We start from the raw sequence: 16,646 nt of genomic DNA, 5'->3' as shown, positions 1-16,646 counted from the left end.
TTATAAAGAATTAATTATTTGATCTTAAAAAATGAGGAATATTTTAGAATTATTAAAATGTATTAGAATATTATGACAATTATGCATATATCCCCTAATTTCATTACTATAAAAAAATAATTATTTTCACATCATTTATGTATTTCTTGTAGCGCCTTTAATTTTTCTAAACTACCTTATTACAATAATTATTTACATAAAGGCAAAAAATAATGAGAATAACCACTGGGAACTGCAAAAAAAAATTACTAAGGCAAATTGCAAATGGAGGGGGGTTTTTTCATTTTTTTAATTTACTTAATGGTCATGGCAGTAATGTCACAACGCAACATCCAACTGGATTTAAAATGTACTATGCAAATGTATTTATTTATTTGAGGAGAATTGCATCCTGGACATGTTTTTTTGAGATTCCTCCTAGACAAAAGTTTTTCAAAAGTTTAATAAATTGGAAATCTCTTAAAAGTTTCCTGCTTTCTGTGGCCATCCAATAACTAAGAAGTAAGAATGTAATGAGCACTCAACCTTCTTGTCTTGTAACTTGTTTTGTCCCCCATTCAAGTTTGTCACTCATTCTGTTCAATACAGATCATCAGTAAACCACATTGCTGTCATTGCATCACTTTCCAAAAAGTACACAGTAAAGTTTGAATTACTTTAAAATGGTGAGGGCATGGAATCCAGCGTTGCTCTCCACAAAGTACTTTCCAGAGGAAACGTCCAAGATGACATCATCCTTGAACCTGTAGAATGTTTGTCATTTAAAAACGACAGGTTTGGCCTGTTCGATGTGTATGATTAAAAATATTATGAAATGTTTGATGCAATTAAAATACGTTTTTATTTATTTATTTAAAGAAATGCTTTCTTGTAGCTGACCCCATAGACCTGTAACTTTAAACTCAAAGTTGCATTGTATGACAATGGAAGACATGTGACAACAACCACACAGGAAGCACGGCAGGCCTGTTTGCGAAACCTCACCATTTGACATGTGGGGTGGGATATCCCTCCACAGAGCAGAAAAGTTTAATGGCACTGTTTTCAAACACTGTGTGGGACCTCAGTCTAACCACAAACTTGGGGCCCCTGATCATGGACTCCTCACGGATGTATTTTTCAGGCATCTTTCTCTCCACCTGATGAAAAGAGAAAAAAGAATTCCATGGCCTGTTCATATCGGATCATAAAAAGTCTGTGTGTGACAAAATATGTCCTAAGAATAAGTCAGTTCCATTTAACCTCTGATTCACTCGGCTCAGGTATACAGCTAACAGCAAATGTCTTTAACACACATTCAAATACATATTGACTAACAAAAGTACTATAACAGCAGCATGTCAAAAAAGGAAAGGAATAATTATTTAAAGGGCTTTACCACTCCCTTGATTCTCTTCTGTGTTTGGTATTGATATTTCACCTCTTCAGCCGCAGAGCTAAAAACACATATTTTTGTATATATTAAAATGATAACAGTGGCCTCAAAGCTAATAGTCAGTACAAACAGCATTAAAGAAACAGAAGATTCATCAGAGAATTCATAATATCATGGTGGGTCAGTAATGCTTCATGTCATCCCAGGTTAATTATCAGTTTATTAACTTTCATATGCATTCAAACATACATAATTCATGCATTTCAACCAACACATTTTAAGGGCAGTCTTCAGTGGAAAGACACAAGTAACAAAAGAAACATACACACATTTTGATATTTATAATCTTTACCCATGGTTCACACTATGGTTTTGAAACTGAATACTGACCTTTTGACCTTTCAGAGGTCAAACAATAACTAACATCATAACAAGCAAGCACAATGCTATAACATAAAATGTTCTTTAACCCAGCATCTGCTTTTGTCCTGCTGATATATTAAAATATAACTAATTTTGATCACCATTTTAGGAAAGTTATATAAATAATTTCAATTAAGTTTTTTTTTTCTTATCCTGAAACATCTCATTTTAATGTCAAAATGGAAAGCTTGTCAAACTTAAAACCTGTCTGTATATTTAAAATGTACTATTAAAAGCAAAGTGTTTTCAGACAGCATCCTCTCTTTTCAGTTCTTCACTAGTTTTAATCACCTTCATTTTAATTCGCTTTCATTTTTTAGCTCATATTAAATGGTCCTGCAGTGTGACAAATGTAGACTGTAATCTCTCTCACACTAATATGAGGTCATACAAGCTTCATGCATAATTAGAAAATAGTTTTACATGGAGTATAGCATGTCACACTGTAGGCCATGCCAACTTCCCTAAAGTATTTCATGTCAACTACCCAGAGGAAATTAGTTACATGAAGGTATCAGTTATAGCTCAACTGTTGGTAATAGGGTTTATTAGAAGAGCTTTAACAGTTAATGTTATTATATGTTATATATGATGTTGCTATTTTATTACAAGTAGTTTTAGTATTGCTATGAGCACTATGATTAGCTGCTGTAATTCTTCACCTTACCTGGAGTATTCCCGAACAGTACATTTAGACTCAGTATTGAGGTATTCTTGACTGAAATGCTTGTGTCTGGTAACAACTGCAGCCATATTTGGTAACCACAAAGGACCTATAATCAAACCTGGAACAAAAACATGCAGCATCTTTGCATACAAGACAAAACAAAATGCACTGATGCAAATTCCTATACTCAATTTCCAATTTCAGTGTTTAAAGTTATTTGGGACACAGAATTGCAGTAAATTCAAAGTGTGGCCTACTCCTGAGTAGATTTAGGTGTTGGGAAAGTGGACCTGTTTGAGGAGATGAAGAGGAGGGGGTGTTCTGGAGCTTTGGGCCACAGGGAAGCCAAACCTCACGGCAGTTTAAAATTAGAGTTTGGGGGTTGGGATATCGGACAGTCCAAGGAGATGGGTACAGTATTCTGGGGTAATTTCTACTGTATACTGAAGACTATTGCTATTATTGCATAAATGCACTGAAATATGGAAACATAACCAACTTCTCATGAGCTTCTAATAAGGACAAATTAACTACACTGCAAGACAATATCAACAGGAAAATCCAAAAGAACAAAAACATTCCTCACATTTCTTTTGGAAAATAATTACACAAACAATCATGCAATTTGCTCAAACACGCTCAAATGCAGCATTAGGCTACGTTATCTCATTCACATATGAACCCCACATTCAATAGCATCTAAAGTGCATATCAAACATAAAGATATTTATCCACAATTTTCAATAAGATATTTGACCGACATACTAATGGATCGTTTGCATATATGCACAATGCATCAAGAATCATTCGTGGGGAGGGGGTCAAAATATTTCAAGGGTCATTTCATCCAACAGGTCACAAAACGCACTTTTCCACAAACAAAATAATGTCAAAACTTGTCTAGCTATTTATTCATCCATATTCACAACACACTGAAACTGTTTTAAATGCCAACGTTTTATGAATCCCTTCAAAGTCAAGATAGCTCTCACTCAAGCAAACGCCATTTGAGATAGATCAACATCCAACCAAGGTAAAGTTCAAAAGTCTACTTCAGCCTCAACGATTTTGTATTTCTACAAGGACAACTCTGCATTATAATGTCAGATCAAATGTGTGGAAATAAGGGGCCAGACATACTCACCCCAGGAGAATACAAGAGCGCGACGCGGAGGTAGATGAGCCTCTACCCGCCTGGATGAAAGCAGCTGATGAAAAGCAAAATATTACCCATGCGGAATGCTGCCTCTCCCTCATCCCATTTATGGAGAGGAATTAGACTATATATAGCATTTACACTAACTTCCCACATCATTTCGCACTGATATTACCAGACAGACGTTTTAAATTGACGCTGGATACTGAATGGGCTTAAAAAAAACAAGAGATTAGTTTAAGGTGAGTCGAACAGAAATCATAAAAATGTATTAAAGTACACATTAATTGCTCTGAATTAGTGGAAATACACAATTGCGAAAGACGACATGCACTAATCATTTTTTTGAAACCATTTTAAAGCTTCTTAATTTATTTGTTTTTTTTTTATTGCTCAACAACAATTTTGTTGTTATTAATGAATGTTTTTAGAATGTATTCTCCAGATCTAGCTTGCTTACATCAAGTTAATGTGCCACTAGCGGCATCAAACGGTATTACACAAATATAACGACCGTGTGGATAAGACATATGACATAAAATGAACTGGGTAGATTTTCAAGATATGAAAACTTTAGTCATAAATGGTGTTCTTGCGGGTAAGAGTTACAGCCAGTAAGAGAAGATATTTTATTAAGTTATTTACAGAACTAGCTACATTTAAAAAAAAATAAATAATAATAATAATAATAAGTTTGAAGATCTCCAATTTTTGAGGGGTGACAGCTCAAAAAAAAAAAAAAATCACAAAAATACAAAATAAGATAGATAAATAATTCAGGTAAATACTTTATTGTACAGCAACAAATATGCCTAATGGCAAATTTTACCTATTTAATTTGGAAGTTAATCAAAAGGGGGAAATTCAGAATACCATTCAAACAACATATACCCGAAGAACTGTACCAATGACATTAGAAAACTTCCAGGTTGTGACTTTTTCTTTTAACTTAATCCCGCATAATCCACCTTCACATGACATAAATTGCTGTTTATCACATGACTTGACAACGCACGCGCAGTGATGGCGTCCCATCGTAAACATGATAAATGCGCAGAGGCTGCAGTGTGTGTCTGACTGGAAAGGAAGTGGCTCTGAAGTGACTCAACCGCACAGTGTTTCTGAAAGATCGAGACTGGGCAGTCCTACCTCACACCTAGACTGAATAACAGCGTTTAAAAAACTGCTGCTCTTTGATACTAATAGGACGTAAAAACTGCAAATTGAAGCGACATATCATACAATAACAGGTATTTGACTTCTTAACGTAAGGTTATGTTCAGTGTTTTGTTTTTCTATCTCATTTTTGGTTGTTACTTTTGGACGCAACGTTGTGTTATGCTGTGTGCTTTGTGTACTGTGTATAATAAATCCTTCTTTTGTTCTCAGTAAATGAACGGACTTGTCCCATCTGGAAGAATGAGATTCATAGCAGTTGCTGTCATACTTTGTGCTGGATATTTCTGTTCACCGGTCTTTGCCTATCCTCGGTATGTCATTCAAATACTTTTAGATAAATGTATACATATTGATCCCTGTTTGAAGTTGTGGTGCATTAACAGCCAGACAATCAATACTGTAAATATAGCCTCATGTTTGTATTTTCCCGTATTTATTGAACAAGATACATAGAGTACACAGTAAACACTACATAAAATATCAAAAGACGTTTGAAATGGTAAAGATTAGAAAACAACTTGCACAATATGCACAAACACAAACAAAACAACGTTCAACTGAACTTACTGTACTGCCGGTAACTGTTGCCAACGGATGAGTTACTTTTTTGTAGACATCAACAGGAAAGATAACAAAATGTGAAACAAATGTATAAAACTAATTCTTACTAAAGTTATTTTTAAACAGACTTTTTAATGACTTCACAGCAATGAAAACAAAACACACTAACAGTTCTTGGTTAATTTATCGAACATGATATTAATAACTTAATGAGTCATATTAATTCAGTTATTTTTGATAAACTAGAATGAACAGTTCATATATAACCGACTACACTGGCCGAACGGTTTTTGATTAAATTAACCAACTCATAATAAGAATCACTTTTTAAAGAAATGTATTAATAACTTGTTCTCGCTCCGCAACCATATGCATATAATGTATTACAAAATGCACAGCATTACGACTGGAATAATAATAATTAAAATAATAATAATTTATTTGAGAGTTACCCGAGGAATTACAAATTATTTAAATAAATTTTTACTACATTATTGTAGTAGGTCTATGTATAAGATTTAAATAATAATAACAATAATAATAATAAACATTGCGTCACTGTATTTATTACAGTACTTTATTCATTAAAGTACTTTGTTACAGTAATGAAAATCAGAATGATACGAATTTGGTTTATGAGTTTCAACCAATTTAATGATTTTAATATGTATTTGTTACTGTGACCACGTTTTCTGCAAAGGCACATACAAATGAAGCTGTTTTTGGGATCCATGTTTTGCACCACTATACATGTACAAAATGTATGTCAGATTGTAATTGTCACACTGAAATCATACATTGTGAATTGACTTCTTTTAGGGGAGAATGGACAAAACTCATCCTGACCCAACACTGGCCACAGACATTTTGCAGTGTAATGTATTGCCTTTACTAGACATTATTTTATTGCTGACGCACCATCTGTTGCTCCTCCACTTGGTACCAGGTGGACAAATTTATGCTGCTTTTCATTTACAGATGGAACATTGCAAAACAGATATAAGCAATTGGACTCTGCATGGATTATGGTAGGTTTATCAAGACAAATTTGCTTCTAAAGTTTACCCAAAAATGAAAATTGTAATTTTATCACCCTCAAGTTGTTCCAAACCTGTATGAGTTTGTTTCTTCTGTTGAACATAAATAAAAGATATTGTGAAGAATGTTTGTAACCAAACAGTAGATGGACCCCACTGACTTCCATAGTATTTTTTTTCCATACTATGGAAGTCAATGGGGGTCCTTCAACATTCTTCAGCTGTAATAAATATCTGCTTTTGGTATTAACTGAAGCAGAAGACACCTTTTTCTCAAACACTTAACTAATCCACAACCATAAACAAAAATACACTTGCTAATATAAAATATCCTCCTTTCTGCATTTTACTTCTGCTATAGCTTATGTACACAAACTTTAAACTTGTGTACTGCAAATATTTTTGACCGTTATGATAAATTGGTTGTGATGTTCCTCATTTGTAAGTGTTTGCTTATATTGGTACAACCCTGGATGTCATGTGATCTCAAAAATCATCCAATGTGATTACAATGCTGATTATTATAAGGATGATTATAGTTTGTGGTAGTAAAAGTATTTAAAGAAATTTTTTTGTTGTTATTACAGGCCCAACACTGGCATAAGGTGCAACACATCCTGGCATTTTAATGCCAGTTTGATTGAGGTAATTTGCCATCTTGCCGTGTTGCATGTCATATATTTTATTTCAATGGACATGTGCTTGACATGTTGTATGTGCATGCCTTGCAGGACATAATACCAGAAATGGAGAGAGTCTGGCCAGATCTGCTAGAACCTTCTTCCCCCAAATTTTGGTATGTCAAAACTTGAAAATGTTAAATACATTTAAGCACTATTATGATTTTATTAATTTATTTATTTAACTAAATAATGGACTTTTTTATTTTGTGCTTAGGAAATATGAATGGCAGAAACATGGAACATGTGCTGCACAAGCAGAGTCTCTGAACAGTGAGCATAAATACTTTAGCAAAGCTCTGGAGCTGTACCACAAGTTTGACCTTAATAGGTGAGTTCTTGTTTTTCTGTGATTCTTGTGTCGCTGTATACTGTGATTTTTGTGGCTTTCGGTGAATTAGGAAGTTGTGAGATTGCAGTAAATTTAGGGGATTCAAAGCAAAAGATAGGATTATTTATACAGTAAATGATTGATAACCATCCTCAAAAACAAGCATTATGTAACACTTCAGCTAAAAAAAAAAAAATACTCAAAACAGTAAAACTAATATTATTATTATATTATATTTATATTATATTATATTATATTATTGTTCTGAATCAAAATTCTGATTGGAGCCTCATTCAGAGCTTTTGTAAAATAGGTGATATATGCTCATATGATATATATATATATATATATGTATATGTTTGTGTTTATAGAACCTTGATGTTTTTGCACATTTTTTTTGTAGAGTTTTACATTTGAGAATATAATTATAGGAGAATATACTCATACTTGAGGGGGAAAAAAAACTCCTCAGTTTTATTCAAAGGCCCAAACTGAGCAAAAATATGCAATTTGGTGCTGATATTTGATATGAAAATTCTGATAGCTTGTAATGTATAACAGTTTAGCAGACTACTTGCATAAAATCCATATAAATATCAGTTAATGTGGCAAATTACAATGTTGCTCGACAACCATAAACAAATAAACTTTGATTCATATTGTACCTAACAACACAAGTTTGGGACACTTCCCGCTTTGGATGTCCATATTACTCCTTGTTATCTCATTGCTGTCATTGTGTACGGTAAGTAAATTAAAGCAATCGTGCCCATAATGGCTTCACAGTTATAGCTACAATGGTATAAATACTACCAGTTAACACACTTCTGCTATCTCACTGAATCATCATCATACCAGCCCTAGTTGACATTGGCTTCCTAATGAGTCTTTTGTGTTTTCAGTGTTTTAAGGAACAACAAAATCGTGCCCTCTGAGGAGCACTACACAGTAAGTACTTTAATTGTTCTCACTGCTGTAATTATCATTTATGAGTCACTGAACTATTTGTGGTCCTCTGAAGATGATCATGTAAGTATTTTACTATGACCTTTGACTTGAGAAGTGGTCTGTGAATGATATTCTTTTGTAAATAATCCGGCTGCTATGGTTTGCATTGGAGTGTATTTACTGTAATGTTCCAGCTTGCTGTGTTTTCTGTTCCTGTCACTGATACCACAACATGTGCTTACATGAATGATATAATGGAAATAACGATCAGGTTTAAATTTCCCAAAAGTATCGTCCATCTAATAAGATACCTCAAAGCATTATCCTAAACCACAGCATGCATCATTTGACCGGCATACACTGCAAGATCAGCGTTTCAACACACAGAGCCTTACATCTTGCAATGTTCTGTTGCGTTCAACTTCTCTATTTTTGGCCTGAAGTAAACAATTATCTTGTGATCATGGGCACATGTTAGTAAATGTGTCATATTTCCTGTTTGTTTTAGCTTGATGATGTGGAGACAGCCCTTACCAGCTTCTACAATGTGAAGCCAAAGATTCAGTGTGTCCACCCAGGAAAGGTATGAATGAAGAATGGCAGAATATTCTAACCAAGTTTCCATCAGCTGACAAGAAAAGTTGTTCTAGAGTTTGGAGCATTTTCATTTTGTGTATATATTCTTATAAGACTGTGTATTGATGTGTATTAAATTTTCCAGGCTCAGTCGACAGCGTGACTGACATAATGGTGATTACACACAAATTCATTTAGATTCCTTTTCTTTAAAACAGTTTAAAATCTAGGCTACGGTGAGGCACTTCCAATGGAAGTGAATGGAGTCAGTCTATAAACCTTAATATATTCACTGTTTGAGTAGTATAGCACAAACAATAACATGATTTTTGTGTGAAAAACTGCATAAAGTTATATCTAGTTTTACAACTTTGTTGCCATGACATAAAAAAATGACATAAAACATAAAAAATGATGAAATTAAACTTCATGGCTCAAATAATACATACATTTTTTTTTTTTTTTTTTTTTAAAGAAGAAATTTTAGCCTTTTTTGTGTTTTAATCAACATGTTAATTTACATTTATGCATTTAGCAGACTTTTATCTATAGTGACTTACAGTAGAGGAACATAAGCAATGTATCTCAGAGCCAACAGTATCTAAAGTATACAATAGCAGGTTTATTAAGCCCAAAGTATACTTCAGCTGTCTACATTCCACAAAGGTCCATGCAACGTAATTTTCATCTTCAGGAGGGTCAGTGGAAGTCCGCAAAGAGCGCATGTGTGGGTGACTTTTTTTTTTTTTTTGGAGTTTTGGAAATGAGCTAGAGCAGAGGATAAATGCAGGTAGAAAGGAAGGTGTTTTTTTATGCCTCAAATGCTGTCGATTGAGCCTAACTTGTATTGAACCCAAAATATTCCTTTAAGAAAGTAAATGTCCATTTTGATTTCCTCTTGATTTGATATACAATAAGGCTGATCTGGGCAACCGTTAAATTCACTAGAACCACAATTTGCTACCGGTTTTGCTGAGGTGAGATCTAATTTTTTACTGTATTTCTCAGGGGGGCCAGGTTCAGATTTTGGGCCAAATAGAGATCTGCGTTGACCGGGATTTCCAGCTGATGAATTGCGAAAAGTCAACCGAAGAAATCTGGAGCAATGACATGTCTGTCAGTGATAAATCAGCCCTTAGTGTGTGTGATCAGTCCATGCCGGTTTATTACCCTCCAGTGCCAAGCAGATCATAGAGGTGGGCAACTTCAGACCTCTTCTGGGGGTGTGGAATCACTGAGAAAGAGATGACAAGAATTCATTTGAGAGTTAGCATTTGAAACACTGGAAACGGCTGGAAATGTTTTCTATTTACACTATCTTAAGTAATTGCACATTAAATTCCTTTATTTTAAATGATAATGCTGAAACAATCTAGTGAAGATTTAAGGGTGTCAGATTCACAGACTGCATGCTGTATTCTATGGTTACTGGGCTCATATTTACAATTTATTGGTTTTACACAGTGTATTTTGCTCAACTGTTGTCATGTTTATTTATGGGTGAATATCACAAAAATACATCCAGATCAAATGTACCACAAAATTTCAAGAAAAGAAAAATTAGAAATGAAGCATGTTATAGGAATATAAAGTTTTTTTTTTTTTTTTTAAATTGGCATTTTAATAATATTTTTATATTTTTATTTTTCCACATTACTGTGCATCTGGATGTTTTACTTTTCCATTTTCTCCAATTCACATTATTCTCAATGATTCTCATTATATTCCCATTACGTAAGTAGATATTAAAAAAAAAAAAAAAAAACTAAAATGTATTTTTTTTTTTTTAAATCTGCATAAATGACTACCAGCAACAAATACTACCAAGTTGTAACCATGTTATTACTTGACAATATAGATGATATAATCACTATTTTAAAAAGAAAGTAAGAATATTTTACTGATCCTAAAAGTAAGCCAAATCTTCTATGTTCTATATTTTCTTAAGCATAATAAGTCTATTCTTTATTTTGAAATATGACCCAGTTGTGTTTTTGACAGGTTTTTTGATATTCACCACATGTTAGCTGTAATATTTTTCCCATTATATTTTTAATCTGATAAATCTGATATTAGCTTTGCTTGGTATTGAAAGAGGCCATTTAGCCCTTAATTTGCGATGTTAATGTGTAAAATTTGTGGTAGGTTTGGAACATTGGGCCTAATGGCAGCATGCAGTTACAGATAATGCACATCTAAGCTCCTGCCGCTGGAGGGCAGCACATGCATTCAGGCAAAAAAAAAAAAAAAAAAAGGTACATTGATATTGTTTACAGATATGTTGTTCACATATAATGAACAACATTTTGTGAATGGATGATGGCATTTAACTACACTTACCATTTGCACAAAATGTTCAGCTGAATAAAGCTGTCTCTTTGGCATTTTAACATATTTATCTGATGATTTTCGTCAGATGATGTTTTTATCCATTGGATGTTTACTTATCAAAAGAGCCATATCAGATGTGGGCATTTTTGATACATTGCTTTTTGGCAACACAACATGTAAAATATATGTTTAAGCTTTAATTGTTGCTAGTTTGATTTTTATACTGGTGAGACATTTATACTGCTGGAGAAAAACTTTTTACAGGTTTGTTACTTCTTTTAGGTTTGTTACTTTTACAGTATGTGATAAATTCCTTATCATTTACATAAACATGTAAGTAATTGAAGCTTTTTGTAATGAAATGTCAAATGAATAAATGTTTCCCTGCTGAATTGTCTTCACGTGACATTACTTACAGGCCAATTCATGGTCTCAAATGACTGCAGTGTGTGGCCTTCAGTTTGTCTCACTGCTGTGTCCTTGTCTTCGTAGAAACAACAACCATAAGTTCAAGTGATTTATAGACTTTTTACAAGGCCATTTTGGTGCTTGTGTCTGCTGGTGCCCTGTGCATTAGGGAATGTGATTATTCTTCAATAACCAGATGCTGCTAACTTGCTTGCTTGCTAGATGTTCTCTAATGATTTTGTCTCAGTTGTTTTGTTTAAATAACTCACCTGATGATTCCACATTACACTAACTATTTCTCCCACATGAAGGAGCAAAGGTAAAAGAGGAAGAGTTTTGACAGAACTGCAAATGGATGAATACACGTGGAACGTGCAATTAAGAGGCTTAAATTATATAAAGTGTTGACATAAACCCTTCCCATCAGTCTGACACCAAAGCTGACAAGATCCTGAGAATATGTGTGGCTCTAGTTTATTTGCACAGTCACCTGATCCATGGTGCAGAGAAATAAATCAAACTCTTTCTCTGTTATTTGTCACATTATTTATTTTATTACACAGATGGCTAAAAAACAATCTAATGAGCTGCCTATGTGGAATATTTTTTAAATCATGATAATAGGAGGGTGATTTTCACCAAAAATAAATAAATAAGTAAAATATTTATTTAATTTCACCCCTTTTTGTATTCTTTGAAATATCTGCATGAAAATTAAGCACCAGGAGTTTGAGGGAAAAGTATGGTACACAAAAAAAAGAAAAAAGATTTTTGCTACTTGTTCAAATTACTTAATTAAAATTAGCTAAAGCAACATGATTGCTATATACAGTAGTCAACATTTGAAGTGGATCAAAAAAGTTCATCAAAGTTGTCCTAAGAACTAAGCTGTCCTAAAAAGAAGGTTTTAGGGCAACTTTGAAAGGTTTTGATCCACTTCAAATGTTGACTACTATATTTTGCTATACTAACTTAATTTCATTGTCTTCAATCCACTTAAATATATGTACAACTGAAGTTTACTTAATCTATTTGTGTTGGGAGCACATGAATAATTTTTTGTTGCATTAACTGAAACTGGGTGCTGAATTGCTAGTTCCCAGCATGCTTTGCATATGGCTGGATCAAGAGAGTAAATGTTGAAATTGTTATTTTATTTGTTTTTGAATGAAGGGAAAGACCCGTTAATGTTTAATGTTTAGTTACAGTATGTTTGACATTTAAAAGAGAGCTTTATATTGTGGATGGCATGTACAAAGGTGATGCATGTTGCTTCGTTCAATGAGCAATAGCTTTGCTAATGCCAGTGCAGTAACAAGTATCATACTATTGTGCTGTGTGAGCAGCAGACAGTCTTTTAATTGTACAACATTACTGAACATCAGATACTAACAGGTCTCTTTCATTTACTCAAAATCACAGACTTGAATATATTGGAATCTACTTAATATATTTGAACTGATATAACTAAAAACATTGACTAAGTTCAAATAAAAATCTGTTTAAAATGATGATAAATTAATTTTGTGTAATCACTTGCCTTAAATTAAGTGAAATCAAAAGGCTATTTTTTCAGTATATATAATAATAATAATAATAATAATAATGTTAAAGTTAATACATGTTATACATATTTATATGTACAGTACATTAAATTTTTAGGAAAAATTTGTCTTTATATATAAAGGGTCATCATATTTTGGGGTCCGTGGTCGCTAAGTGGTTTCTAAGGAGCTTTTATTTGGCGTAACTGAACTGCAGTAAAAACTTTTTATAATGTTAGAGTATTATATATATATATATATATATATATATATATATATGGTGAGTATAGATAGAAGAGAAACCATAATCGTTGACTTTACATTGGCCTCTTTCTTTTGAATAAAGACAGACAGATGCTACCTGGCTTTTAAGCCAAATGACTTGAAGAGTTCCAGGCGGAAACATAATGGCTATAGATGACTGCCTGGAAACATTTCTGTTCACCTGAAAAGAGCTCTGAATGTTTCATTGAGAGTGGTTTATTGGTGGTGAAGCTGTTGTCTCTTTACAGTTCTTTGGCTTAACTAACCGAAGATGAGGAACCATTTTAAGTTATACAGAATCCCTCAGTGGACAAAGGCCTGTTCTAATACCTAGTGAGCTATTAAAGTACTTATGTGACTCCAGTGGTTTAACCTCAATTTTATGAAGTGATATGAGTGCTTTTTTGCACAAAAAAAAAACATAATGTACCACGTTATTTACAAAATATTATCCAAAGCATTCACACAATGTCAGCTCTTGCGTGAACACAAAATGCATGCGTCGTGGTGCTCTCGTGAACATGCGTTGCAGATCAATACTTTCATAACATAAAGTGGTAAGTTGTGTTTGTTTTTTTCGCAAACAAAGCACTCGTGTCACTTCATAAAATTAAGGTTAAACCACTGGAGTCACATGGATTACTTTAATGATGTCTTTTCTACTTTCTGGACCTACCTTTCTGGAAGTGGTAGTTGCGTTGGATCTCTATGGAGGGACAGAATGCTCTCAGATTTTATTAAAAATATCTTTTATATTTTTGTTCTGAAGATGAACGAAGGTCTTACAGATGTGGAACAACACAAGGGTGAGTAATTAATTACAGAATTTTCATTTTTTAGTAAACTAACCCTTTAATGATGTCTTTACTACCTTTCTGGGCCTTGAAAGGTGCAATGACGTTGCTGCCTATGGTTCAGAAACCTCTCGGATTTCATCAAAAACATCTTAATTTGTGTTCCGAAGATGAGCGAAGGTCTTATGGGTTTGGAACGACATGAGGGTGAGTAATTAATTACAGAATTTTCATTTTTTGGTAAACTAACCCTTTAATGATGTCTTTACTACCTTTCTGGGCCTTGAAAGGTGCAATGACGTTGCTGCCTATGTGTGGTTCAGAAACATCTCGGATTTCATCAAAACATCTTAATTTGTGTTCCGAAGGTGAGCGAAGGTCTTATGGGTTTGGAACGACATGAGGGTGAGTAATTAATGACAGGAATTTCATTTGTGGGTGAACTAACCCTTTAATGATGTCATACCTTTCTGGACCTTGAAAGTGGTAGTTGCGTTGGATCTCTATGGAGGGACAGAAACCTCTCAGATTTCATTAAAAATATCTTCATTTGTGTTCTGAAGATGAACAAAGGTCTTATGGATGTGGAATGACACGAGGGTGAGTAATACATGATGGAATATTCACTTTTGGGTGAACTTACCCTTTAAGGCAGCCACACAGTGCAGCATACAGAGTAAGATGTTAGCATGCTGTTAAGTTAATACTGTAATATTCATGATACTGAAGGGCTTATGAGTAGGGAAGCCTGGGGCAAGTTATCCTGATATCATGTTGTTGCATGAATTGTTCTGTAGTTCCTGATTGTTTTACTCTGTACAGAAATACACTTTTTGTTAGCCTATAATATATTTTTCTTTAGCAAAGTAAAATCTGATGATCAATGATTAATTAACATTGTTTTAATAAGTACAGAATAGCATTTCTCAGACCCATTAGAGCATACTGTATCTACAAGTGAAATAAATGCATTTACTTTGAACTCAAATTAAGGCAATTTCATTCAAAAACAAGGTCATTACACATAGTACCTGCCGATTCAGTCTTTTTAGACAGATTACTTGGGAAATCAGCTGGGCTCAGGAAAAGCTCTGTTTCATTGAATGTGTGGAATGATGTTTTTATGTTGTGGAATACCACTGTAGATAGTGTCTCTGCTCCAGATTTCACTGTATCTGTCCCGCTATAAATCCACAAACCCTTTAAACACTCTAATTCCCTGAAATCTAGTTAACCTCACCTAATCCCTTAACGTTAAATCATAGACAACATCGGAAAGCTTTGAAGATTTTCAGACAAATCCTTTGGTGAACTAGAAAATGACATAAAAAAGAATTGTACAGTTGCTGGGTACAAGTTTCTGATGCGCTACTTCATCACTTACATGAACAATTATGTGATTTTTACAATTTGTTTTTGTACAGTTAGCCCACATCCAGAAATAAGAAAGCTAAACCAAAAGTATTTACCCTTGTATACGGTTCTTTTAGATTAGATTTCCATTTTCAGACCTTGTTGCAGCACAATCAATAGGTGTATTCGACATTGGCTCTGGCTGGATGTAACCGATCAGCGAGAGTTGCCGCTTGCAGTCGAACACTTTCTGCTTCCCACAGTGACGCTCACGCTGTGTTTGCATACTTTATCACAGCTGAAGTGAAATAAATGCAGTTTTTGTCAAATACACAGATGTTTCAGAACATTTTCATTCAATACTTTATGTACTGCTCAATACAGCGTCTGTACAAGAATAAAATTCAACATAAGCCTATTTAAATACCAAATGAAGTGTGGTCTACTTTTTTTTTATCAGTTTTATTTTGATAAACATGACAAAATGTAACATCGTGACTACATGAAAATAGCTTTTACTGTTATAAAAATACAGATTTGTGAGCATTAGTGGCAGGGTTGCCAGGGTTTTGCAACAAAAGCCACCTAATGGCTATTCAAAACTAGCCCAATCGTGTTTCAGGGGGGGTCTCCTGGTAAAAATAACATTCTGGGGAGTAAATCTGCATTTTTTTGGCAGGGTTCCCCTGGTAACATTCACCTGGAAAACCGTCAGTCTTGGCAACACTGATTAGTGGAACTAAAGGCATTAGAATAAACCGAATAAACATGAAACACACGTGATTGTTGTCATGTTGTGAAACCGGCCAATCGTGAAACAGGTGTGTCGTCATCTGAAGGTGCGTTCACACCATATCGTAATTACTGTAACTAAGAGATTCTGGCTCGTAAAAAGCGTTCACATCCTCGTAGAGCTCGTAATTACAGTTTGCAAGCTGGGAGTTTTCTGAAAGCTCCCACGTATACCACGTGGCCGCTGTACTACCTGACCGCTGTAGATTAATTTAGGCGTTCATAGT

The 16,646-nt window shown here is 34.1% G+C and overlaps 2 protein-coding genes across 2 annotated transcripts in view; one reads left to right on the top strand and one right to left on the bottom strand.

Annotated features, from left to right (window-relative positions):
* myom2b (myomesin 2b) overlaps positions 1 to 3,719 on the bottom strand; it is a 53,607-nt gene extending 49,888 nt beyond the window's left edge. Inside the window, exons 1-5 of the mRNA XM_051916819.1 lie at positions 3,610 to 3,719; positions 2,466 to 2,583; positions 1,379 to 1,436; positions 985 to 1,139; positions 657 to 743 (exon numbers count right to left, since the gene is read on the bottom strand). Coding sequence (XP_051772779.1) covers positions 657 to 743; positions 985 to 1,139; positions 1,379 to 1,436; positions 2,466 to 2,551 — 386 coding nt within the window. The 5' untranslated portion in view covers positions 2,552 to 2,583; positions 3,610 to 3,719. The remainder of the gene's footprint in view (positions 1 to 656; positions 744 to 984; positions 1,140 to 1,378; positions 1,437 to 2,465; positions 2,584 to 3,609) is intronic.
* Positions 3,720 to 4,627: 908 nt separating this feature from the next.
* On the top strand, positions 4,628 to 11,656 carry rnaset2 (ribonuclease T2). The gene is made up of 10 exons (XM_051916842.1): positions 4,628 to 4,871; positions 5,011 to 5,111; positions 6,181 to 6,235; positions 6,340 to 6,389; positions 6,986 to 7,043; positions 7,130 to 7,194; positions 7,296 to 7,409; positions 8,312 to 8,357; positions 8,866 to 8,940; positions 9,942 to 11,656. Exons 2-10 carry the CDS (start codon positions 5,014 to 5,016, stop codon positions 10,125 to 10,127), a joined length of 747 nt encoding a protein of 248 aa, XP_051772802.1. The 5' UTR covers positions 4,628 to 4,871; positions 5,011 to 5,013; the 3' UTR covers positions 10,128 to 11,656.
* Positions 11,657 to 16,646: the final 4,990 nt, after the last annotated feature.

The sequence above is a fragment of the Ctenopharyngodon idella genome, chromosome 13, assembly GCF_019924925.1.
Source record: "Ctenopharyngodon idella isolate HZGC_01 chromosome 13, HZGC01, whole genome shotgun sequence".
Lineage (NCBI taxonomy): Eukaryota > Metazoa > Chordata > Actinopteri > Cypriniformes > Xenocyprididae > Ctenopharyngodon > Ctenopharyngodon idella.
Note: the sequence above shows the minus strand (reverse complement) of the source record. Positions and strands in the feature narration are given on the sequence as shown.